We start from the raw sequence: 26,620 nt of genomic DNA on the forward strand, positions 1-26,620 counted from the left end.
TTCATCGATATTCAAGATTTAGCAGCATTTTGAAGGTTTTTTCCCCCGTTTCTTCTTTGTTTCTGAGAACACAATATCTATTCTTATTTGTTTCTGAGGACACAATACCTTAAATCAGGGGTCGGCAACCTTGGCTCTTTTATGACTCTTGGACTTCAACTCCCAGAATTCCTGAGCCAGCCATGCTGAGAAGAAAGGGAAAGGTTTCCATGCAGAGCCATGCTGGCTCAGGAATTCTGGGAGTTGAAGTCCACAAGTCATAAAAGATTCAAGGTTGCTGACCCCTGCCTTAAGTTAAGGAGAATTAAATTAAAGAGAAACTTCCTAACAGTGAGGACAATTAACCAGTGGAACAGCTTGCCTTCAGAAATCATGGGCACTCCATCACTGGAGGTTTTTAAGAAGAGACTAGACCAGGGATGTCAAACTCAACACGTCATGTGACGTGTCTCGACCTATCGAAACTTTTTCCCCATTGCCGGAGCTGGGGTGGGCGCATTTTCTGTATGATGCGTCCAGCCCATGGGCCGGCAGTTTGACATCCCTGGACTAAATAATCACTTGTCTGAAATGGTATAGGTTCTCCTGCTTGAGCAGGGGGCTGGACTAGAAGACCTCCAAGGTCCCTTCCAGCTCTATTCTATTCTATTCTATTCTATTCTATTCTATTCTATTCTATTCTATTCTAGTAAATGAGGATTTTTTATTTTTATTTTATTATTTTATTATTTATTTGTATGCCACCTTAATTATTTTTACAAATAACTCAAGGCAGCAAACATATCCAACGCATCTTCATATTTTCTCCACAACAACCCTGTGAAGTGGGTTGGACTAAGAAAGAGTGACTGGCCCAAAGTCACCAGCTGGATTTCATAGCTAAGACAGGACTAGAACTCACAGTCTCCCATTTTCTAGCCTGGTGCCCTAATTGCTAGACCATACTGGTTTTAGGCAACTATGATAATTTTTGAGTTAGAGAAGAACTGTCTAATTGGAAGTCCCCTCCCCTCTACACAGGAGTGTCTGCAGGAAGAGAGTCAAAAAAGTCAAAATGGCAGCCAGAGCCAATTCAGTTGAAGCTCTGTCACTTTTTGCATGCACAGGGGCACACAGAAAAGGCAGAGCTCCAGATTGCCTTTTCTGCTCACCCTGCATGGGTACACCACACTCTGAGTACAAGATGTCCTGCGCCTTGATGCATTTGTGGGTCCATTGGTGGATTTCAAAGGTATTTCTCAAAATTCCAAGAGAGTTCCACATTTTGCATAAGATATTGTTGTGGAAGCTTCATCACTGGAAGTTTTCAAGAAGAGACTGGACTGCCATCTGTCAGAAATGGTGTAGGGTCTCCTGCTTGAGTGGGGTGGTGGTGGAATAGATGACCTACAAGGTCCCTTCCAACTCTGTTATTCTAACCCAGTGTTTCTCAACCTTGACAATTTTAAGGCATGTGGACTTCAACTCCCAGAATTCCACAGCCAGCATTGCTGGCTGTGGAATTCTGGGAGTTGAAGTCCACATGCCTTAAAACTGTCAAGGTTGAGAAACACTGTTTAACCTAACCTAACCTAAATATATTTAACAAGTTTAAATGTTAAACTTTCCTTTAAAAATGTTTCAGTACAACCTGTGAAAGCTACTAAAAGAAATAATATAATCTCCCTTTGATGGACGTCAATCCGCGGTGAGTCGAGGACCAGGTAGTTCTTCTGTGTGGTCTTCTAAATTGACTTCACCCCTTTCTAAAGTAGTGACTTGTGGTGTCTAGTAGTCCCAGGCCTGATCCTGCTTAACTGTTTTTGAGGTCAACCAAGGTCAGCCCGGAAAAGTCTTGGAAAATTAAAATTAAATTAGTGTGAAATAGACAGCTACCACAGAGCAATTTTGCAGTGACAAGGAGCTCGTTTGCTCATCCATCTCTGTCTGTTTCATAATCGCACTCAAGGACAGTAGAACAAGATGAAACTGTGCTGCTAAAACCATTGATTTTGGGAAACTACTATCTTCTCTTTCAAAAAGAGAAGCCAGATCTTCAGCTTTCCAGATTTGCAGATGGATGCGTCTAAATTAGGCATGGCAATCTAACAGAATAAGAGTTGGAAGGGACCTTGGAAGTCTTCTAGTCTAACCCTCTGCTCAAGCAGGAAACCTTATACCATTTCAGACAAATGGCTGTCCAGTTTCTTCTTGAAAACCTCCAGGGTTGGAGCATCCACAACTTCTGGAGGCAAGCCATTCCACTGGAAAGCCATCTATGATTAAATGAATCACGGTTTAGCGAATGAAACCCATCCCATTCCGTACGCAGAAAACACTGAACCATGTAACCTCACCCTACACTTCTGCACATTAGACTGACCCTCAAACTATCTGCTTCATTTCAGCTGTAAAAATGCTACAGCATTCATACCAGTCCTGGTATGAATGACCCCATGGTCACATGTGGCTCTTTGACTGTCTCTGTACAGCTCTATACAGATGCAAATTAGAAATCAGATGCAAATAACATTTTCCTGTAATTCTTTAATAGTTTTTTATTTTAGTCCAGAACCCTAGGAGGTCAGCTGGGGCTTGGCAACAAGTCTTCTCCTCACTCTGAATCCCTATGGCTACCAAGTTGGGAGAACCAAGGCAGATGAAGGATTTTGTGACTTAAATACGGACTTTTCTAGGGACCATCTGCTCCAAGTTGATGGTCCCTAGAAATGACTCCACCCACTTATATGAATGGGTGGAAAGATCATACTGAAAATTTCACCCATCCCAAGATGTCACTTGAAAAAACTGGTTCCCAGGTGTGGACCTTCTACCCCTTTTGGAGGACAACATAAACATAGACTCCCTTCTACCACTGATGATGTCTGCAAGAAAACAACCAAGCTCACAGAGCACCAAAGTTCAACCTTGAGCTACAAATATCCTCTTCTATGGCAGCAGCTTGGAATATGGCCAATTATACAGGGCTGTCCAGTCAAAACAGTCAAGATGGCAACTGCGACAGTATGACTGAAGCTCTGCCTGTTTTTTATGTCATTAAAAATAGGCAGAGCTTGGATCACATCATGTTGATTGCCACCTTGACGTTTTGTTATTAGAATTTGAAGACACCCCTGGGTTGATATAATGAACATGGATGGTGCAGGGCTTTGCTTTTTCTATGATCTCCAGGCCACCAAGAATCTTTGAATGGGACGCTCTACAAGTATCTATAAAAACACATTAAAAAAATGAATATTGACAGTTAAGACAAAATAAGGCAAAAAGAATTCAGAAGGGGCATTTAAAATTTAATATTTGAGTCAGTACACACCGAAACACTCTTAACATAATTTATCCAAGAATATACATTTGGATAGTAAATTTAAAAATTTTGAAAAATCACTCCATGATTCAGTCACTCCCTCACTGAATTTTTGTGCTGGAAGCTGGCTAGGAAGGTCACAAAGGGTGATCCTGTGATCCTGAGATATTCCTACCCTCGTAAATGCATGCTGGTTACCAAGTGCCCAAATTTTGATCATGTGACCGTAAGCGTGAGGACCACTTGTAAGCCACATTTTTCAGTGCTGTCATAACTTTGAACGCTCGCTAAATGAATAGTTGTAAGTTGGGACTACCTGTAATTAAGAACCCAATTTTGTTTCGGAGCTGATGAAGGAATGCATTTCAGGATGCTCCACTTACTTTTGTGAGACTCGGAAAACTCAGCAAGAAATATAGTTTGTTATCTTAGGCTGTATTGCCATCTACTGACTGTTTCCTTTTAGTGCTTTAAATTGTCCACATTCTTCAATCGGAAAGGGTTGTTTAGATCAGAGATTTTGCTACTGTTTTTCACCGCACCTTAACATTTGATGAGAACTTGTTGGGCTTCCTTGAAAGACCAAAAAATAAAGTTCACTCAAATCTAGACAATTTTCTATCATTAGAGTGGTGAAAATCATTTGTGCAGGGCAGAATTTCTCAACCCTGGTGACTTTAAGATGTCTGGACTTCAACTCCCAGAACTTCCCAGCCAGACATGTCTGGCTGAGGAATTCTGGGAGTTGAAGTCCAGATGTCTTAAGGTCACCAAGGTTGAGAAACATTGGTGTAGAACAGGGGTCTTCAGACCTGGCCCTTTTATGACTTGTGGACTTCAACTCGCAGAATTCCTCAGCTGGCTGAGGAATTCTGGGAGTTGAAGTCCACAAGTCATAAAAGGGCCACCTTTGAAGACCCTTGGTGTAGAATCTGATCTCCTGTCAATGCAAATCTAAATCCCAGTATCCATGGTGGATAGCTCTCCAGCCTCTGCTTGAAATTACAGGAAAGCCCATTTTTCTCCAGTAATGGATTGTTTTGCTAATCTGTTCTTACTATTAGGACTAACATTTAACATCAGCCTTGCTCTTATTGCAGTCCACGCTTTAGCGTCCAGCCTTCCACCTTTCAAGTCTGCGTTTGTACAGTATGTCCATATGGTAACTGAATTAATCCATTCTCTGCATTGAACAATTAAATTACAGGGAAACATGTTTTGGAGCTAAATTGATAGGTGCCAAGCAATAAGAGAACATATTATGTATAGGTATAGTCCTTAATTTATGGCCACAAGTGAGCCCAAAATTTCCATTGCTAAGTGAGACACTTTTAAGCGAGTTTTGCCCTATTTGCAGCCATTCTTGCCATGGATAATGGGATTTAGATTTGCATCGACAGGAGATCAGACTTTATACCAGGGTTCTTCAAACTTGGCCCTTTTATGACTTGTGGACTTAGTAAGTTAGTAACACGGTTGTGAAGTGAATCTGGCTTCCCATTGACTTTGCTTATCAGAAATTTGCAAAAGGAGATCATATGACCCCAGGACACGGCAACCATCATAAATCTGAGCCAGTTGCCAAGTGTTCGAATTTTGATCACGTGACCATGGACATGCTGCAACAGTTGTGTGAAAAAGAGTTATGCCACTTTTTTCAGCACTGTAGCATTAATATTACTCTTGTGTGCAAAAATAGATTTCTGGGAGACGGTTCTACTGACCCCCGATTATTCAAATAATTAATTATTTGAATAATTATGTTTACATGATCTTACCTTTGATCTCTCTTTAGTTAGAAAGAGACAAAAAATACCACTACACTTGCTCTTTCCTTAGAGAAAATCAGGGCTCTTCTGCAGATGAAGGCTGCATCCAGATGAAGGGGCCTCATTGGTTTGACCAAAGCACACTATCATAATTACTTTTATTTTAAAAAGCAGGCATGGAGTTAACTAAATCTTGGAAGAGGAATTCTATAGTCACTATCTGTTTCATTGATGGCATGCCATCCAGTCATTGTCAACTCTCAGCAACCACATAGATCAGAGGTCTTCAAACTTCACAACTTTTAAGACTTATGGACTTCAACTCCCAGAATTCCTCAGCCAGCCGTGGCTGACTGAGGAAATCAGGGAGTTGAAGTCCACAACTCTTAAAGTTGCCAAGTTTGAAGACCTCTGACATAGATTTTCTCAGTAAAGACCTGCTCCCCAGCCTGGTCTTTCAGATAGCCTGATGGTACACCCATCATCTCTGTAACTGAGTCCCTCCACTTTCCCACTGGTGGTCCTCTTCTTCCCTCACCTTCCATCATTCCCAGCATCACAGCCTTCTCCAGAGAGCTGGGTCTTTACAGAGTCCAAAATAGGATAATTTCAGTCTGTGCCACAAGTGAGGACTCTGGGTTGATTTTACCCAGTTCCAAATGCTGCTTTTGAGCACCACACTGATCCCAGAGTGTGAAACCAGGTTCTTTGGAAATCATTTTTTTGAGGTGGTCTCAACTTGACATCAACCTTGTTCTGAAATCAACTCACACGCCTTACAGGCCCAAACTGATCCATGTCAGTTGATCCGTTTGTCAACTTGTCTGGACTGGCAAAGGGTCTCCTGCTCAAGCAGGGAGTTGGACTAGCAGACCTCCAAGATCCCTTCCAACTCTGTTATTCTGCCAATCTCATTTTGCACTTGAAACACATGTTGTGTGCACAACATTGAAAGGGCCGTAGGTTTATCTGGAAGATAATTCCCATGTGGAACTTTTAGCCTAATCATTTTTGCTTGCTAGGATTTTCTCTTATGTGCAAAAGCTCACAATCCAGGTTCTTAAGAGCTTAAACTAGCGCCATTTTGGCTATACAGGTAGTCCTCAACTTACAACTATTCCTTTAGCAACCATTTGAAATTACAATGGATGAAAAAGTGACATATGGCCGGCCCTCTTATGAATGTCGTAACATCCCCCTGGTCATGTGTTCAAAATTCAGGAGCTCGGTTACTAGTCAATATGTATGACAGTTGCAGTATCCCAGGGTCATGTGATCATCTTTTGAGACTTTCCCAGTTGGCTTCTGACAAGCAAAGTCAACGGGGAAATTAGATTTGCTTAACAACCCCGTGATTCATTTAACCACTGCAGTGACTCACTTAACACTTAAGATGGCACAAAATGTACTAAAATCAGGTCTGACTCACTTAACAAACACCTTGCTTAACAACAGAAATTCTGGTCCCATTTCTGGTTGTAAGTGGAGAACTAACTATAATGTTCTTTCTGGTCCTTCTCAACCTTTCCTGATTAACCATTGTTGAGGGTGGGGGAAGCAAAACAAGCAGGAAGGCCTTGTACAATCTTATCCCTTTGCTCTCTGAATCTTTGGTGAGTCACTCCATGGTAGCCATTTTGTGACTGCACTGATTGTTATGTTACTGGTTTACATATTTGTAATGGCTGCATTGCATCATGGATGTTTATGTTTACTGATCTTGCAATTCCTTCTGTGTACCGATTGATTGATTGTGGCAATTAAAAAAATCAAAATAAAAACTCAAACTCTATTATTAGGTCACTGTTTCTCAACCTCATCACCTTTAAGATATGTGGATTTCAACTCCCAGAATTCCCCAGCCAGGGAATTTTCACAAAAAGTGAAAAATTAGTTCCCTGAAAAAATTTGGCCAAGTCTTTTAACCAAGCACCTTAATCGTACAAAAGAAATCCATGACACTAGTCCCTCACATTTAGAGGCATTTAATTGCTGAAAATCTTAAAGGTTGACTGATTCACACAATATTTTTTTTCTACATCTTTTCAGGAAGATTTTGCCATACACTCCATGTTCTATATAAGACCAATATTTCAAAAAATCTGTAATAGAATTGACATACATACAAGACATTTTTACATTCTCTCCCTTCGGTAATAACTCAGAACTCAGCAACCATGTTTTAAATTCATTTATATTTTAATAGTATTAAATTAGCTTAAATTACTTGATTCTTTCTTTTTAAATTCCACATTTGAAACCAATCTAAAAAGGAGCAAAAAAAAAAAAAAAAAGACGCCACAGCAATATTAATTCCAAATGTTACTCGTTTTTCCCCGTTCAGTCAGATCTGTACAGCAAAAAAGCAATAAGAATTTGCTGATTACTCTTCCTACCATACAGCAAGCAGGGGAAGAATCATGCTATACAAGGGTCAGAATTTTTTTCACACATTCTAGTGTTTTAAGCTGTGTAATCATACACCCCGAACTACTTTTCTACAGAGGACATTTTGGTATGGAAAAAAAATTCATTTTGTTTGAAGTTCCCTTTTTTAATTCTCCAGTTTTTCTTTTCTTGTACAAAATATTACAATGATTTTTATATATATTTACATAGGTTTTTTTTTTCAAACAGCTAGAAAACAGTGGTGTCTTACAATCAGGCTTGGCGAACCGTTTTTCTTTTCTCTGTGTATTCAACAAGACTGGGAATTAAAAAACGCCGCAGCTATAGTGGCTGAAGTCAAATTCATTGTTTAAGGTGGTCTGCAAAATGAATATATCCTGATTTCTTGCACAAACCAAGCCTTAATTAAAAGTGTAGTCACAATCAAACAAGGGGCATGTAGCCTTACCTAGAACCAAAGGGAAGGTAGCTAGTTTTTATGGTAAGAAATATGGATATGCTAATTATTTCAGATGTGCTCCCAAGTTTCAAATATTTTATTAATTTTTTTGGGGGGGTATTTTTGAATCAAATTTATCTCCTACATTTCAAGTCAGTTTAATGTCAAGGCAGAAGTCACTTTAGGAAATTGAGATATGTTCAACACATGCCTTAAACCATACACAGCCAACCTAGTGCAAACCTCTTTGCTCTATTATTACAATTATTATTTTCTTTCTTTTTTTTTTTAAATAACTTGACATTTGACCAAAGGGGAAGAGCCAAGTTTTAAAGCTGTGGTTTGTTTTGTTTAATGGCTTATGGTACAACTCCCTGCCTTTTCAACAAAATGAGGTATGCAATACAAACTGTGGTTTGTCAGATGAATTCATCACAAATCACTGGTGGAAATAGTGACTGATTTGTGTGTGTGGGGGGGAAGGGCGGGAAGAAGGACTACAAAATCCTAATTTTGAAACAGTGCCAAAAACAGGAAAGAAAGTCAAAGGGACAGGGGGGAATAGAGGAAAGAGCAGTCCAGAAGATGGGTTAAGGGGTTTGCTAGTAGTTTTCCGTGCACTGAGCAAATCCTCTTTCCACCAGTGTTCGGTTGATGGACACCAACTGGAAGAGAAAACAAAGAGAAACATTAGTGAGTGAACTTAGCAATAGCAGAAGTGATCTTGCACACTCAGATACATCTTGGCCAAATGTCTATGGAGATTCTCAATCATCTAGGTCAGGGGTCTTCAAACTTGGCCCTTTTATGACTTGTGGACTTCAACTCCCAGAATTCCTCAGCCAGCATGCCTGGCTGAGGGATTCTGGGAGTTGAAGTCCACAAGTCATAAAAGGGCTACATTTGAAGACCCCTGATCTAGGTCAAAGTTTCTCAACCTAGCAATTTGAAGATGGGTAGATTTCAACTCCCAGAATTCCCCAGCCAGCATGGCTGACTAGGGAATTTTGGAGTTGAAGTCCACATGACATCAAGTTGCCAAGACTGAGAAACACAGATCTAGGTCATGGTTGTCCCAAAGATGCTTTTCCAAAAGGCAACTGGACTTTATATATATATATTAGTAAATTTGGAAGGTACCTTGGAGGTCATCTAGTCCAACCCCCTGCTCGGGCAGGAAACCCTACACCATTTCGGACAAGTGGCTGTCCAGTCTCTTCTTAAAAACTTCCAGTGTTGGAGCATTTACTGCTTCTGGAGGCAAGCTGTTCCACTGATTAATTGTTCTCACTGTCAGGAAGTTTCTCCTTAGTTCTAGGTTGCTTCTCTCCTTGATTAGTTTCCACCCGTTGCTTCTTGTCCTGCCTTCAGGTGCTTTGGAAAATAGCTTAATTCCCTCTTCTTTATGGCAGCCCCTGAGATATTGGAATACTGCTATCATGTCCCCCCTTGTCCTTCTCTTCGTTAAACTAGACATACCCAATTCTCGCAACCGTTCCTTATATGTTTTAGCCTCCAGTCCCCTAATCATCTTTGTTGCTCTTCTCTGTACTCTTTCTAGAGTCTCAACATCTTTTTTGCATCGTGGTGACCAAAACTGGATGCAGTATTCCAAGTGTGGCCTTACCAAGGCATTGAAGAGTGGTATTAATACTTCACGTGATCTTGATTCTATCCCTCTGTTAATGCAGCCTAGCACTGTGTTGGCCTTTTTGGCAGCTGCAGCTGCCAAACTTTCTTGGGGCTTTTTTTTTTCCCATCCAAGAAGCTTCTTCAGTTCCAACTGGTGGGGAATGGAAGGATTTATATTAAATTAATACCACTGTGAGGGTTGGTCATTAGCTCTCTGAGGCCACTTGAGGGTTTATCCGTACCCTTAGGATGAACTCTCAGAGTGCTGAAGAAGCTTGTTGGATGAATGGCTATCTTGTAACCCTGAGGCGCTGCAACCATCATAAATATATGATGGCTGCTAAGCTCCCAAATGTTGATCATGTGACCATGGGGACACTGCAACGGCCATAAATGTAAGAACGGATCATAAGTCACTTTTTTTTAGTGATGCTGTAACTTAAAATGGACATTAAACAAACAGTCATACATCGAGCACTACCTGTAGAAGGGTAATATATCTAATTAAAAGATCTTTTAATTTCAGATGTTGCTCTTTACCCAATGAAAAGTGGATTTTAACAATATAGGCTCATGGATATATCAAGCATGGGAAATAGCAGAAAAAAATGACACTTTACAACAGAAAAACATTTTGAACTGATTGTATGTCCTTACTTGCTGATAATTAATTTCTTTATGAACGTAATGAAAGAACTGATCAATATTATTCCCTGGGGTCAAGATTAAATGTTTGGTTTAAAAAGTGAGATTTTATATCTTTATATTTATCTCTGTCTGTCTGTCTGTCTGTCTGTCTGTCTGTCTCTCTCCCTCCCTCCCTCCCTCCCTCCCTCCCTCCCTCTGGTTCTTAATGACTGAAGTTATGACCGACCCACAAAAGGTACTTTGCAACCTATTTTTGAAAATCCAACTGTCATCTCCACAACTGGCCCACACTTACTGTCATTTGTAGTGTGACCACAAATTTACATTTTTTTTCCTGAAAACTAGCATTTATTTCTAGTTTTCTGCAAAAACACCTCACAGTGAACAATAGGCTCACTTAAAAATGGTGGCAGTCCCTTAGTGACAGTGGATCTGCTTAACAGCCACCACAAAAACAGGTTATAAAATTGGTCAGTCAAATGGGTGACCTATGACCATATTGGGTAGACTCCATTCCAGTCGAGGACTACATACATATTGTAAGTCGAGGACTACATACATATTGTCTTTTTCTTCTTTGCCAAAGATATATGTATTTGCAGTATTTACTGAAAGTCACAGGTTACATTAAGATTGCAATCTTTCATTCAGGTATGTAAAACACCTTCCAACTAGCTTAAAAGTGGCCTGTAATTGAAATCCAAACCCGCAGATCACAATCACTGTATAATTCTATTTTTTTTAATAAACTTTGTTAGCTGGGAAGGATTCTCCCACCTCCTCCAGTACTGTGTTCTGAAATGGTGTTCCCACTGAGACTGCCCTTCTGACACTGGGCAATGTTTTAAAAGAAAATTGCAGCTGGCTTTCTGCATTGAAGCTGAGCTGATGCAGAATTCACTTTGAAGCTGGGAGAGAGCTGGTTTGAATTAAGCACAATTTCCTCTTTCAGTGGATTCAGCTATTCAGTTTGTTCTTTTTTTGTTGTTGTTGCAATTGAATAATTGTTTAAATCGCCTTGTTGAATGGATTTTGCCCATCTGGTGCAAACTTCCACAAAAGACATGCTGAAGAACTCAACCATGTCGGTCAACGAACCATGCCTTTGTCAGTTGTAGCCCTCATGCTATGGCACATGCTATGCCCGGGGTATGACTGGCATCTGAATCTCATTCAGGAAAATATTTCAATCCATCTTTATCTTTAACAAATCTTCGAATCCCAAGGTGATTGTGGATTATAATTATTGAAGATGTTTTCAAACTGTTTTTGAGATATTCTATTTTGTTTCTGCACATAGTCCTCGACTTACGACCACAATTGAGAGCAAAATTTCTGTTGCTAATTAAGACAGTTTTTAAGTGAGCTCTGCCCCATTTTGATTTTTCTTGCCACAGTTGTTAAGTGAATCTGGCTCCCCCATTCACTTTACTTGTCAGAAGGTCATGAAAGGCAATCACATGACCCTGGGACACTGCAACCGTCATAAATGTGAGTCACTTGCCAACCATCTGCATTTTGTTCATGTGACCGTGGGGATGGTAAAATGGACATAAGCAAGACACATTTTTCAGTGCAGTTGTAATTTGAACAGTCACTATATGAACTGTTGTAAGTCGAGGACTACCTATACTGGCCAGTTTAAATGAGATAGTATTTTGGGTATGTGTGTGCGTATAACTATCTTAAGTGAAAAGACATTCCAGGTCGTTTTTGCTTACTGTCCACTCACTTAGTGACTGTTCAAAGTTACAACAGCACTGAACAAAAAGACTTACGACTGGTCCTCAAACTTATGGCTGTTTCAACATCCCCAGAGTCACATGATTGCCATTCAGGCACTTTGCAATCAGTTTGCTTACATGACAGCTGCCATGTCCCATGGTCATGTGTTTGGCATCTGTACACAGCTGACTTTTGACAAGCAAAGTCACTGTGAAGGCCAGTCACAGTTATGGGTTGACTCATATAATGACAGTAGTGATTCACTTAACAACTGCAGAGAAAAGTGACAAAGTCCAGTGCAGTCACACAATGTCTTGTTTAATGATCATGTTGCTTAGCAACAGAGTTTCCAGTCTGTGGATGTTATGGGAGGACTTGTGTACACATGCAGTCCATAAAATGTGAAGTTTATATTTTAAACAAAGTCTCTCTAGTTGAAATAAAAATTTCCCCCTTCTTTTTGTCTATGCTTAATTGACATGCTCCTCCGCTAAAGAATATTGGTAATTAAAGAAAAATATTACTAAATTTATCTGTTGCAATAAAAATTCCAAGGCAGGCAGCTTTAACACGCTACCAAACCATCCCAAAATCCAGTAGACATACTTAGCAGCTTATTTCACTCCAGAATGAGAAGTTATCAGTTCAATAAATAATTTCACTGTAAATAAAAGATTTTGCCTTTTGATGACAAGCCCATCAAGTTAATGCTAGAGAAACTCTCACCTGGAAATATTAATCTCCTTTGCAGGAGAGTCTAAAATCTGGAAATTGCCACTCAATTCCTGCCATTTGGAGGATGAACAGAAAGTCTTATCTTTGTACCTCCTGATAAAATATTAATTTGTGGCTTTTCTCTGTTTTAGCTTTCAGTATGGGCAGGAATTTGAAAGGAAAAAAAAAAAACAAATGAAGTCTATCATTCCTGGTGTACAAACAGATGGGTATTTGTATGCGTGCGCACGGACAACATTTTTTTCCAATTGGGCTGGCCCAGTTGCTTTCCTTTCTTTAATGTTTTGCAGAAATATAATGGGAAAGAATTCCAAGAAAGAGCCCGGTCTACCAAAGCAGCTGAGATCCTGAAGAGTGAAGCAAAGTTGGCTTACTTTTCCCATATTGTTTGGTGCTGTCTGCATGGATTAAGAAGACTTGGCACATCCTACGAAGGGGCTTACAGACTCTATTGCTGTCCATCCAAAGACACGCAAACTAAAAAGGAGACCATCTGTCCATCTAACAAACTGGACTGAGAACTGCAGAAAAAAATTGGTGGTGTCCACCTGCAGCCTGGATGACTGGAACAAGGCCAACCAAGAGCAAGCAGGATATTCAACTAAGATCCAACATCTCTCCAAAGTACAAAGTCTAGTTTTTCTATATCTACACAACTTCCCCAAAGAACAGCATCCTACTAAGAAGCCTACTAATGCACATTTTACAAAGGATCTTTCCAGCTTTCTGTTCAAATCACCCAGGTGGTCATAATGAGTGATTCAATTCTGGGATCACTGTGACACATTAAGGACCCAAAATCGATTTGATAGTCTACATACCTCATCTCCTATCATGCTCCACAGTTGTATTAGTGGCAAGCCCGTTGCACTGTCATAATTTGTAACCTACAAATAGAGAAGTCAGTTAATATCTACCAGCAGTAAATGCATGGTTGTTATTAGAAACAAAGAATCAGGAACGTTCATAAGGCTGCAGCATAGAAGACTTGTTCAAGCCTATAATCCTCAACTTACAACCACAACTGAGCTCAAACTTTCTGTTGCTAAGTGAGAAATTTGTTAAGTGAGTTTTGCTCCATTTTACAACCTTTCCTTGCCACTGAATCACCACAGCTGTTAAGTTAGTAACACAGTTGTTAAGTGAATCTGGCTTCCCCACTGACCCTGTGAGAAGGTGGCAAAAGGTGATCTCATGACCTTGGGACACTGCAATCGTCATAAATATGAGACAGTTGACACACATCTGAATTTTGTTCATGTGACCAGGGGGATGCTGCAACAATCCTAAGTGTCAAAAATGGTCGTAAGTCCTTTTTTCAGTGCCGTTGTAATTTCAAACAGTCACTAAACGAACTATTGTAAGTCAAGGACTACCTGTACACAACAATCTGGTCAGCTAAAGTTCAACACTAAATTGGCACCAGATAAGGGTCAATGGAATTTAGGAGGGGTTGGACGTGAGAGTTTTTGTGGGATCACAACTAAATAGATGATACATTTAATCCATCTCTCCATCTCTGCCTGCTCTTCTCCTACCTACAGTTATCCCTTTGAGCTACTATGTTATGTTGCACTATGTTGCAATGAATCAAAAATCTTCCTAGAGCATGGGTGGGGCTGGCTGGCTCAGGAATTCTGGGAGTTGAAGTCCACAATTCATAAAAGAGCCAAGGTTCCCCAACCCCTATCCTAGAGGTTACTAAAATCTTTCCACCAAGCTCTGGACAAGAATTTGCCTGGCTCACAATTTATTTATTCATCATATTTAAGAAATGACATCTCTCTCACAGAGAGACTCCGGGTGGTGTACAATAAAATATTAAAAGCATAAAAAAGAGGATATAAAATTTTAAAAAGGCAAAGAGTATAAAAAACTGAATTAAAGGGAAGGAGGAGGGCTTGCAGGCTGCTAACGAGCCCCAGGGCTATGTGGCTCCTTTGTGTGCCTCAAGCAAGGCCGCTTGTTTTTATGTCTTTATAGAAGGACAAGAAGCAACGGATGGAAACTAATCAAGGAGAGAAGCAACCTGGAACTAAGGAGAAATTTCCTGACAGTTAGAACAATTAACCAGTGGAACAACCTGCTTCCAGAAGCTGTAAATGCTCCAACACTGGAAGTTTTTAAGAAGAGACTGGACAGCCATTTGTCCGAAATGGTATAAGTTTCCTGCCTGAGCGGGGTTGGACTAGATGACCTCCAAGGACCCTTCCAACTCTATTACTACTACTACTACTACTACTACTACTACTACTACTACTACTATAAAAAAAAACAGGAGTGGGGACCCACCACACCTCTGGAGGGAGAGTGTTCCACACGGCAGTGGCAACGTCAGAGAAGGCTCTCTTCCTGGACCCCGCCAGTCAAAATGATTTAATTGACAGGGTCCATAAAAAAAACATCCCTGACTGACTGGGTGGGAGAGGCTGATGTAATGGGACGAAAACAGTTCCTAATCCATAGGTAACCTGGCCCCATGCTTTATAGACCACAACCCGCTCCTTGAATTGGACCCAGAAGCAAACTGGCACCCAATGCAGCTTATATAGCAAAGTTGTTACGTGCGCCATTCTCTGGGTGTCCAAGATATCTCACAAGGCCCAATTTTGTACCAGCTGAAGCTTCCAGATACTTTTCAAGGATAGAACACATTGCCATAGTCCAACCCAGGGGGTCTTCAACCTTGGCCCTTTTATGACTTGTGGACTTCAACTCCCAGAATTCCTCAGCCAGTGTGCCTGACTGAGGAATTCTGGGAGTTGAAGTCCACAAGTCATAAAAGGGCCAAGTTTGAAGACCCCTGGTCCAACCAGTAGATTGTGAAGAATAGTTTATTTATTTGCATTTATTTATTTTTACAAATAATATAATATATAATATAATAGTAGTAAAGTTGGAAGGGACCTTAGAGGTCATCTAGTCCAACCCCCTGCTCAGGCAGGAAACCCTATACCGTTTCGGACAAATGGCTATCCAGTCTCTTCTTAAAAACTTCCAGTGTTGGAGCATTTACTGCTTCTGGAGGCAGGCTGTTCCACTGATTAATTGTTCTCACTGTCAGGAAGCTTCTCCTTAGTTCTAGGTTGCTTCTCTCCTTGATTAGTTTCCACCTGTTGCTTCTTGTCCTGCCTTCAGATGCTTTGGAAAATAGCTTGATTCCCTCTTCTTTATGGCAGCCCCTGAGATATTGGAATACTGCTATCATGTCCGCCATTGTCCTTCTCTTCGTTAAATTAGACATACCCAATTCTAGCAACCGTTCCTTATATGTTTTAGCCTCCAGTCCCCTAATCATCTTTGTTGCTCTAGTCTGTACTCTTTCTAGAGTCTCAACATCTTTTTTACATCGTGGTGACCAAAACTGGATGCAGTATTCCAAGTGTGGTCTTACCAAGGCATTGTAGAGTGGTATTAATACTTCACGTGATCTTGATTCTATCCCTCTGTTAATGCAGCCTAGCACTGTGTTGCCCTTTTTGGCAGCTGCAGCACACTGCTGGCTCATATTTAGGTGATTGTCTACTAGGACTCCGAGGTCCCTCTCACAGTTACTACTATTGAGTATGGTGCCACCTATGCTGTACTTGTGCATTTGGTTTTTCTTGCCTAAATGTAGAACCTTGCTTTTTTCACCATTGAATTTCATTTTGTTAGTTAGTGCCCAGTGTTCAAGTCTGTCCAGATCCTTCGGTATCTTAAGCCTGTCTTCTGGAGTGTTGGCTATTCCTGCCAGCTTGGTGTCGTCTGCAAATTTGATGAGTTCCCCATCTATCCCTTCATCCAAATCGTTGATGAAGATGTTGAAGAGTACTGGGCCCAGAACAGAGCCCTGGGGCACCCCACTACACACTTCCCTCCATATAGATGCAGTTCAATTGAGGACCACTCGCTGAGTACGGCCGGTCAGCCAGCTACGGATCCATCTGGTGGTGGTTCTGTCTACCCCACATTTTTCTATCTTGTCAAGTAGTAGGTTGTGATCTACTTTATCAAATGACTTACTGAAGTCCAAGTAAATTATGTCCACAGCATTACTCTGATCCACTAATTTTGTCACTTGGTCAAAGAATGCAATAAGATTTGTCTGGCATGATCTATTTTTGACAAACCCATGTTGGCTTTTAGTAATGACTTTGTTTGCCTCTAGGTGTTAGTTGATTCGTTGTTTGATTATCTTTTCCAGGATCTTCCCAGGTATTGAGGTCAGGCTGATAGGTCTGTAATTCCCTGGATCCATTTTTTTTTCCTTTTTTGAGGATGGGAACTACATCAGCTCTTTTCCAGTCCTCTGGTAGTTCCCCTGTGTTCCAGGATCTTTGAAAAATATAGTTCATTGGCTCCGATATCACATCTGCCAGTTCCTTGAGAACTCTGGGATGTAATCCATCTGGTCCTGGCGATTTGAACTCATCTAGGCTGGACAGGTGCTCACTAACCATTTTCTTGCCTATCTTAACTTGTGTTTCTATTTTGTTTTTTATGGCACTATTTTTGATAGGTTGGTCTGTTTTTTCCCTTTGTGTAAAGACAGATGCCAAAAACAAGTTAAACAGTTCTGCTTTCTCCCTGTTGCTTGTCACCTTCTTGCCACTAAGCTTTTTTTGTTATTTTTGACTTTGGTCGCAAGCCTTAGTTCATTTTGAGCCTTGGCTTTCTTCACTTCATCTTTGCAGGCTCGGGCTATTTGCTGATATTCTGACTTAGTTATGTTCCCCTCTTTCCATTTTCTATACTTGTCCTTTTTATCTTTCAATTTGTCAGAGAGTTCTTTATGCAGTCATGCTGGTTTCTTTTGAGAGCTGTTGTTTTTCCTCTTTGTTGGCATTGTGCTAGACTGTGCTTTTATTATCTCATTTTTCAAAATTTCCCAAGCTTCTTGAGTTGTTTTCCCCTTGAGGATTCTCATCCATGGAATCCTTCCCAAGCCCTCTCTAAGTTTATTGAAATTAGCTATCTTGAAGTCCAAGACTCTAGTTTGACTGTGTTCTATTGGTTGTGCTTCTATAATGTTGAATTCTAATATTGCATGATCACTTCCTCACAGGGTTCCTATGTCTTCAACACCGTCTATCATTTCATCTCTGTTAGTGAGAATTAGATCCAAAATGGCTAACCCCCTAGTTCCCTTCTCTACTTTTTGGGAGACAAAGTTGTCTGCTAGGTTTGCTAGGAACCTGTTTGATCTTCCACTTGGTGCGGAGTTTGTCTCCCAGTTGATGTCAGGGTAGTTAAAGTCCCCCATTACTATTGTGATGTGCTTCCTACATACCTTAGTTAGCTGAATAGCAAAAAGTTCATCTATTTCCTCTGTTTGGTTGGGTGGTCTGTAGTATACACCTATGGCAATGTCATTCCCCCCCCTTTTATATTGACCCAAATGCATTCAAGACAGTTTTTATCATTGTTGTGCTCTATTTCTGTAGAGATGTAGTTATTTCTTATATAGAGAGCAACTTCACCTCCTCTTTTATTTGGTCTGTTTCTTTTAAATAATTTAAATCCCTCTAACTGTGTGTTCCATGTGTGGGGTTCATCCCACCATGTTTCCGTAATGGCAACAATATCGTATCTGCCCTCATTAACCTGAATTTCTAGTTCACCCTGTTTGCTGTTCATACTCTGTGCATTGGTGTATAAACATTTGAGTCCTTTGTGAGTGGCCCTGTGTTTCCTTTCTATATAACCTGTGTGGTGCCTGAGTTCCCCTATTGTCTTACCACCTATTTGGTTAGTGCACTTTGTGTGGCACTCGCTATTAGAGGCTTCATTTTGCTTGATAGCAAGGTTGGTATTCTTGTCCACACACACATCTATGCTACATGCACTGATAGCCCTATAATTTTTAGATTGCCGGGGACAGGGTTGTTCCGTATCAATTAACTCCCTGTCCCCGCTGTTTAGTTTAAACATCCCTCCAGAAAATCTGTGAATTTATAGCCGAGTAACTCAGTCTCTTTTTTTGATGGATGCAAACCATCTCTTTTGTACATCTTTTGATTGGACCAGCTACTGACATCGTGACTAATATATCCAAAGCCTTCCCCTTTACACCACTCTTTTAGCCACATATTGAATTGTGCTATGCACTGGCCTTTTCCGTTTTGCTCCTTATACACTGGTAAAACCTCTGAGAAAGTAAGCCTACAGCCTATTCTGCTAAGTTCCTTCCCCAAACTCTGGAAATCGTTCTGCACAGAGAGTACATCTTTTTGGGACAGATCGTTAGTGCCAAGATGTACAATAGCCTCCACATCACAGTCCTTGCTGCCATTCTTGATTATTTTAGAAATACGCTTCTTATTCCTACTGGCAGTAGCACCTGGAAGACACCTGACCTCTTTCGAAGCCTCTGTGCCCTTTCCTAAATTTACATCCCTTATAATTGAATCACCTACCAGAAGGTAGCTTCTCTTTTTGGGTGCCTTTCTGTTCTTGCATGACTGATGTGCAATACCTGATTCACACTTCTCCCTGTCTAAATCTAGTTCTTCATCTCGGACCACAATCCCCTGCTTATTTAAGTTATCTTCACAAATACCTTTACCTGTCTCCTTAATGTCCCTATTAAGGTCAGCAAGGGCACTGTAACTGTTGTGCAGGGACATAGCGAAAGCTTGGTGTTTATGATTCACAGCTCTCACCCTGCCAGAACCCACGGTTATCCACACTGCCCTTCTCCTGCAGGATCTTTGTGGTAAAAGGGGCTGATAGCACGGAGGCTTACTAGAGTAGAGGGGCTGAACTGGACGCCTAATAGTTCAAGGTGGCATCCCAATACACCTTTCTCCTCCTATTTTCCTCACAACAATGTGGTGAATTGGGCTGAGAGAAAGGGACTGGACCAAAGTCACCTACCCGGCTTTCATGGCTAAAGTGGGACTAGAACCCATGGTCTCCTGCCTTCTAGACTGGCGCCTTAATGACAAGACTAAACTGGCTCTTATAAACATGAAACTGAATTTGAACAAGCCAAGGGCAGGCCTGATGGTGAATCTATGGCCTGTCAAATATTGTTGAACATCAGCACTGAGATATCAGGAAGTGTGGATTCTACAACATCACCATTTCTCACTAGTTTGACATTCTCTTTCTCCTTTGTTAATGGAAGGAAAAGGGATTTCTCACCACAAATGCCAGTTTTTTCCCAGGTTTAATCAAATCAAAAGAGCTATAAGCAATCCACCTGTAGCTGTTACTCTTACCTCTGCAAGTAAGGGTGTATCCCTGGTCATTTCACTAACAACCGTGTCAGCTTCAGATGAGAAGTTATCATCATCTTTAATAGAAAGGAGGAGAGAGAAAGAATAATTATTCAAAGTGGCCCCTGAACCCAGACCAAAATTAAGCACTCCAGAACCTTTCCATTGGGTTATTCCTGCCTTTTCCGGGAAGGTAGGAGCAAAAAATAAACAGCTTTTTAAAATTGCTCAAATTATAACTGAGCATGATAATCCCTGAAGGAAGTGGAAAAGGTTTGCACTGAGAGTACAGTACTGTATATACTTGCATGTAAGCCCATCTGTGAATAATCTGCCCCTCGAAATTTTCATCTTTTAATTTTCACAATTGGCTTTTGTGGATAATCTGATTTTCATGGTATTTTGGTTAAAAATGCAAGGCTCAGCTTATACTCAGATGGGCTTATATGCAAGTAGATGCAGATACTTTTAAAAAGTATAATTACTAATGTAATACATTTAATTTAAAGGTAAGCCAAACCCAATTTGGAGGTATATTTTGGTACCTAAAGTTCTCAGCTTATCTTCAGGTAAGTATGGTAAGTTCCTGAGTTAAGTCTGAGAAGAATCCGAACTCAGCCCTTCCCATCATTTTCCACCAATGCAATTTATTGAATGGCTGGATGAATGGAGCTGCCTTTCAGTTGTTGGGTTATTGGTGCTGGATTGCCATTTCAAATTTTGTATCCTGTACAGGTAGTCTTTGAGTTATGACCGTAATGAAACTTGCCAATCACAGTTGTAACCCATGATGATCATAAAGCAATCAGTTACATGATCAACCTGATTTTACAACCCAAAGGTGCTTTTTCATGAGGCAACTGGAGTTACTTTTTTTTTTCTCTTTGAAGACGTTTCGCTTCTCATCCAAAGAAGCTTCTTCAGCTCTGACTGGATGGTGGAGAGTTGAAGGATTTATACTCCTTGCAGACAGCTGGTCATTTGCATCCCTTTAGAGAGTCGTTGAGGTCACTTGGAGGTTTATCAATGATTTTCTAAAGAATGCAAATTTGCAGGATGCTGCAAATGACCAGTTGTCTGCAAGGAATATACATCCTTCCATTGCCCACCATCCAGTCAGAGCTGAAGAAGAAATCATAAAATGGGGCCAAACTCACTTTAACAACTGTCTTAATTAGCAACAGAAATTTTGGTCTCAATTGTGGTCGTAAGTCGAGGACTACCTGTAATAAAATCCCAAACCACAAAGATAGACACATCCCTCTTATGTTTCTAGGGGGTATTACCTGGAAGTGGCACCACATTGTCCAAAAGAACCTCAGCTCCTTGGAATGGCAGGGTTACAAAGTCAGATCTTAAAAAAAAAAAAGAGAGATGAATAAGGAAATGTATTAAAAGAACAAACAGACACCTTAGAAATGTCTAGGTCAGGGGTAGGCAACCTTGGCTCCTTTATGACTCGTGGACTTCAACTCCCAGAATTCCTGAGCCAGCCATGCTGAAGAAAAAGGGAGAGGTTTCCATGCTGAGCCATGATGGCTCAGGAATTCTGGGAGTTGAAGTCCACGAGTAATAAAAGAGCCAAGGTTGCCTACCCCTGGCCTAGGTTTACAATCTAAGACCCAAAGCTTCCTTCTCTCTAGCTCCTTTAGGCAAAAAATGGGAATACTTTTGGCAGCAAGCTATTGGGCTTAGACTAGAGTTCCCCAAAATGATTCATACTGACCCTGAAAGGCCCACTGGACTATCCAAGGAGTCAATGTTATTTTTGCAAATAGTCTTCCACTTGCAAACTCAACTGAACCCAGAATTTTGGTCCTCGTTGCAGTCATTAAGCAGGTCCTCATATGATCTGACTCGATTTTACAACTTTTACAGTGGTTGTTAAGTGAGTCATGGTGGTCATTAAGCAGATCATGTGGTTATTGAGCGAGCCATGTGATTGTTAACTTAATCCAGTGTAGCCTGTGACCAGCTCTTGGTTAAATGCGGCCTTAAACTTGGTCCCTTGACTACTTATGGCTGTCTGTGTGTGGTTGCCCAACTTAAGAGTTTCTTGCATTGTGAGAAAGATCTTTATTGCTAATACGGCAATATAACAGAATTTTGAAAGTCAGCCAAGCAATTTTCAAGATCAGCTTGTACCTAGCATGACTAAGCTAAAGTTTATTTTTTTAGCTGTTTAGTTTTTGTCCAAGATCAAGTCACAGAATTTAAAAATACAGCACATCCATTAATACACACACAAGAATAGGTACAGGTATTCCTCACTTAACAACCACAATTGGGACCAACAATTTTGTCACTGAGCAATATGGTCATTAAGAGAGACATCAGGTAATCTTGTCTGGCAATTTTATTGCTGGCTTCTCTATCGATTCTGCTTGTTGAAAGATGGCTGTGAAGCAGGCAAATGGCGGTCACTTGAGCGGAGAGAGCTTGTGACTGTTATAAAGGCCTGCCGATTGTGAAGCCCCATCATTGTGAGGATGATTCAACCAAACTACCCACCCAACTAAAGGCCAACATTTTAATTGCTGCACTATATTACAATCACATTTTCCAACTGCTTCTTCCAGACCACTGGTATTCAGCTAAGAGACTCTAATTTCTTACAGTTAACCAGTGGAACAGCTTGCCTTCAGAAGTTGTGGGTGCTTCATCACTGGAGGTTTTTAAGAAGAGACTGGACAGTCACTTGTCTCAAATGATACTATAGGATCTCCTGCTTGAGCGGGGGGCTGGACTAGAACAGGGGTCCCCAACCTGTGGGCCTTGGCTCACTACTGGGCCATGGGCTGTTGGCCACTGGGCTGCGTCAGTGGCTGGCCAATGCATACACGTGTGTGTGTTTGCACTCCCCACTCACAGTAACGTTGCAATGTCGCGCGGGCACTAGTGATGCCGTGAGGGTTGTGCAGGTGCTAGCGTCGCCATGAGTGCATGCCCCCCCACTCGTGCCAGTGTCACGGTGGCTCTAGTGATGTCTTGAGTGTTGTGCGGGCGCTAGCATGCTCCCTCTACTCGTGCTAGTATTGCGGTGTTGCAGAGGCGTTATCGTCCCTGCGAGCACAAATCCTCACTCGCGCTAGCATTGCGGCAATGCGTGGATGCTAGCATCACCTGAGTGTTGCACAGGTGCTTGTGGCCCCGTCGACATCACACACGCAATCACAGCCCGGTGTGTCTGCGCTTGTGGCCCAGTTCACATGGGAACTCACTCGCACACTTAAAGGCGCCTCCACCCCCCGCCCCAGTCTGCCAACGCAAAAAGGTTGGGGACCCTTGGACGAGAAGACTTCCAAGGCCCCTTCCAGTTCTACTCTATTCTGAAAAATTCTAGTTCAGGGGTGTTCAACACTGGCCACTGTAACACTTGTACACTTCCACTGCCAGATTTTCCCAGCCAGCTAGATGAGAGTTGAAGTCCACAGGTCTTAAAGTGGCCAATGTTGGACACTCCTGAACTAGTTTCAAGTGGAGAATCTGGAAAGAGTCTGCAAGGATGAAACAAGGTCCATCTATTTCAACATTCATAGAATTCAGGATGCCAACCTCTCAGAGAGGAACTCCGGGTCACCTCACCTGATTTGTCTAAGTGAATCAATCTTGACTCGTTCGTATCCACCATAATCCACATATCTGATTTCCACTTCGCTGACATCTTTGAAGTAGCCAACCACTTGTGCCCGCCACCACGCGCCTTCCACACCCGGTGCGGCACAGACAACGCCAACTGCAGAACAGAAAAATTGGGAACAATTCAGTAGGCAATGCAACAGCTTTCTGGGAAATAAAGAAGTGTGTGTGTGTGTGTGTGTGTGTGTGTGTGTTGTAGGACAGGGGTGGGGAACGATGGTCCTTTTATGACTTGTGCACGTCAACTCCCAGAATTTCTGAGCCAGTTGAAGTCCACAAGTCATAAAGGGGCCATCATTTCCCATCTCTGCTGTAGAAGAACGGGGTCCGCCTTAAGTCCTTCCTTTACTAATAGTCTTTCAAGATACAAGTAGTTCTCGACTTATGACCATAATGGAGACTGCCCATTATGATTTTAAGTCATTATGGTCATAAAGCGAGCCATGGTGGCGCAGTGGTTGGAATGCAGTATTGCCAGTAGTTCGATTCTGACCGGCTCAAGGTTGACTACACCGTCCATCCTTCTGAGGTCAGTAAAAGGAGGGCCCAGATTGTTGGGGGCAATATGCTGACTCTGTAAACCGCTTAGACAGGGCTGCAAAGCACTATAAAGCGGTATATAAGTCTAAGTGCTATTGCTATTGTATGACTAATTTTACAAATTTTTTTTTTTTTGCAGTGGTCGTCCAAGAAATCATTATAATAGTTAAATAAATCTGTGGTCATTAAATAAACCCACTGTTTCCTATGTGGCGTTTTGAATGAAAACTGGAAGCAAATGACAGTCTTGGGCCAGAACAGTGTAAATTGCAATCACATGACTGCAGGTCACCTCAAATAGCCATAAATGCAGGCCAACTGCCAAGCAGTCAAAATGCAGTCACATGACCATGGGGGAGCAGATGTTAAAACTTTAAAACCAAGTCAAAAGGACCGTTTGGTAGGGGTAGGGGGGAACCATCAGAATTTTGAAAGGTTAGTCAGTGACCAGCTGTAAGTCAAGGACTACCTGTAACCATTCCATAATACCATTATTTTCTTTTTTCAGAAATAATCAAACTTTGCAGGTGGCGAGACAGTCTCTGCATTTTATCCAATGGATGCTAATGCCATGGACTCCATGCCAATTAAAATCATTTGTTCAATTATGCCAGGGGTCTTCAAGCTTGACAACTTTAAGACTTATGGACTTGGCAATCAGATTCTGATTGGCCCAAAGTCACCCAGCTGGCTTTCATGCCTAAGGCAGGACTAGAACTCATAGTCTCCTGGTTTCTAGCATGATGTCTTAACCCAGAGGTCTTCAAACTTGGCCCTTTTATGACTTGTGGACTTCAACTCCCAGAATTCCTCAGCCAGGCACACTGGCTGAGGAATTCTGGGAGTTGAAGTCCATAAGTCATAAAAGAGCCAAGTTTGAAGACCCCTGCCTTAACCACTAGACCAAACTGGCTCTCCTATAATAGCAAAAAGCTAGAAGGCTGAAGAATGATTCTTTTCTGCTTCCATTTTGCTGATAAAACCAACATCATCTCCTTTATCAATGGCACAAAGGTGCATGGAAACTATATCGGAGAAGACTTACCCTCTACTGGGGTCGGCATCGTAGGAATCCCAGGTTGGGAATAGCAGAGATACATCTGCTGATCTAGGCTACGAAGGACGTGGAAAGTGGGATGCGTGTGTTGTTGTACGAATAAGTGCCCGGCATTGACTTGATTAACCACAATAACTTCTACTGTAACTCCATCAGGAAGCATGAGCTGCCACAGAAGGATGAAGAGAGATGTATTTCCATGCACAAGTTATGGCATTTAATTTCCAAGCTACAGATTATAACACTGTATAGAAATGAGAGCAGAGTTAAGCAACTTGTACCCTTTGTAATGCAGAGACTACAACGTCCTAAGTTAGCGTAGTAACATGGCTCAACAGGAAGAGATATTGAACATTCATTGTGTAAATCAGTGGTTCTTAACCTGGGCGATATTGCCCCCCAGGGGGTGATTTCATTTTTCAGGGGGGCGAAGGAACGAAAAGGGGGCGATATGGAGGCGATGGAGCGAGAAGTTTTGGGGACACTTTTAAGACTTTTTCGTACAGTGAATCGCTGTATATCTGTTGTACAAAAACATCAGATCGCTCACTATTAGTGGATTGAATTGTGTTTTCAAATGTTCCTCCAGCTAGCTTCAGTACAGAACGCCGTACATATATAAAGACGCATCGCTTATCTTCATGCGCGTTGCGCAGCATCCTCTACCCATACAGTGGCACGCCATTGGCCAGAATATGGGAGATATGGGAAAAAGACTGGAAATAAATTATTTGCATTGATATGTCCTGATGACAATTTTAAAGAAAACAAAACAAGTGTTTGCATAAATTGAAGAATTATTTCCTATGTTGTGATTGAGAGGTTATGTTGGGGGAGGGGGGCGATGACAACTTCCTCATTGGCTCAAGGGGGCGATTCGTTCAAAAAGGTTAAGAACCACTGGTGTAAATCACTTAAAGGAGACAAAGTTGCTCACACACACACACACACACCCCCCCAAATACACTGATTTCGTCAGCTGCCACCTTATGCTTGCTTTGCTCTATGCCAGTGTTTCTCAACCTTGACAATTTTAAGGCATGTAGACTTCAACTCCTAGAATTCCACAGCCAGCATTGCTGGCTGTGGAGTTCTGGGAGTTGAAGTCCACATGCCTTAAAATTATCAAGGTTGAGAAACACTCTCTATGCTGTGACAGACTGGGATGAATTGTGGGGAGGGAGAATGAAGGAGGGGAATGCTTGGGGAAATGAAAGTAAGTGCTGTATCTCCCCGAGAAGCTGCCTCAAGGTCACTCAGCTGGAAGGAGGAGGGAATTGCATACCAAACTCTGCTTGGAGTGACTATTCTGAAAACATCTTGCCTGTACCTAATTGGTTACAGAAAGCATGCAAATAGGAGAAATTGGCATACAGGCAAACTCCATTAAGGAACTCTTTCTGTGTAAATATGTACGACAGCATGCCCTGCCCATTGGTGTCAGAAATAAACCTCCAAACTAGCACTAATTAGGTAATGAAACGTCTACAAAAAAACAACAACAACCAAACTCATAGCACA

At 41.4% G+C, this 26,620-nt stretch overlaps 1 protein-coding gene across 6 annotated transcripts in view; it reads right to left on the minus strand.

The window, feature by feature from the left end:
- Window positions 1-7,042: 7,042 nt before the first annotated feature.
- Window positions 7,043-26,620, minus strand: part of AKAP1 (A-kinase anchoring protein 1) — a 62,507-nt gene continuing 42,929 nt past the window's right edge. For all 6 annotated transcript variants that reach the window (XM_039341190.1, XM_039341208.1, XM_039341216.1 and 3 more), the window contains 6 exons: window positions 25,088-25,265; window positions 23,449-23,599; window positions 21,150-21,217; window positions 19,867-19,940; window positions 13,483-13,548; window positions 7,043-8,586 (listed from right to left, as the gene is read on the minus strand). In XM_039341190.1, coding sequence (XP_039197124.1) covers window positions 8,524-8,586; window positions 13,483-13,548; window positions 19,867-19,940; window positions 21,150-21,217; window positions 23,449-23,599; window positions 25,088-25,265 — 600 coding nt within the window. In that variant the 3' untranslated portion in view covers window positions 7,043-8,523. The remainder of the gene's footprint in view (window positions 8,587-13,482; window positions 13,549-19,866; window positions 19,941-21,149; window positions 21,218-23,448; window positions 23,600-25,087; window positions 25,266-26,620) is intronic.

This window comes from Crotalus tigris, unplaced genomic scaffold (assembly GCF_016545835.1).
Source record: "Crotalus tigris isolate CLP2741 ecotype Arizona unplaced genomic scaffold, ASM1654583v1 scf7180000017550.10884619, whole genome shotgun sequence".
Lineage (NCBI taxonomy): Eukaryota > Metazoa > Chordata > Lepidosauria > Squamata > Viperidae > Crotalus > Crotalus tigris.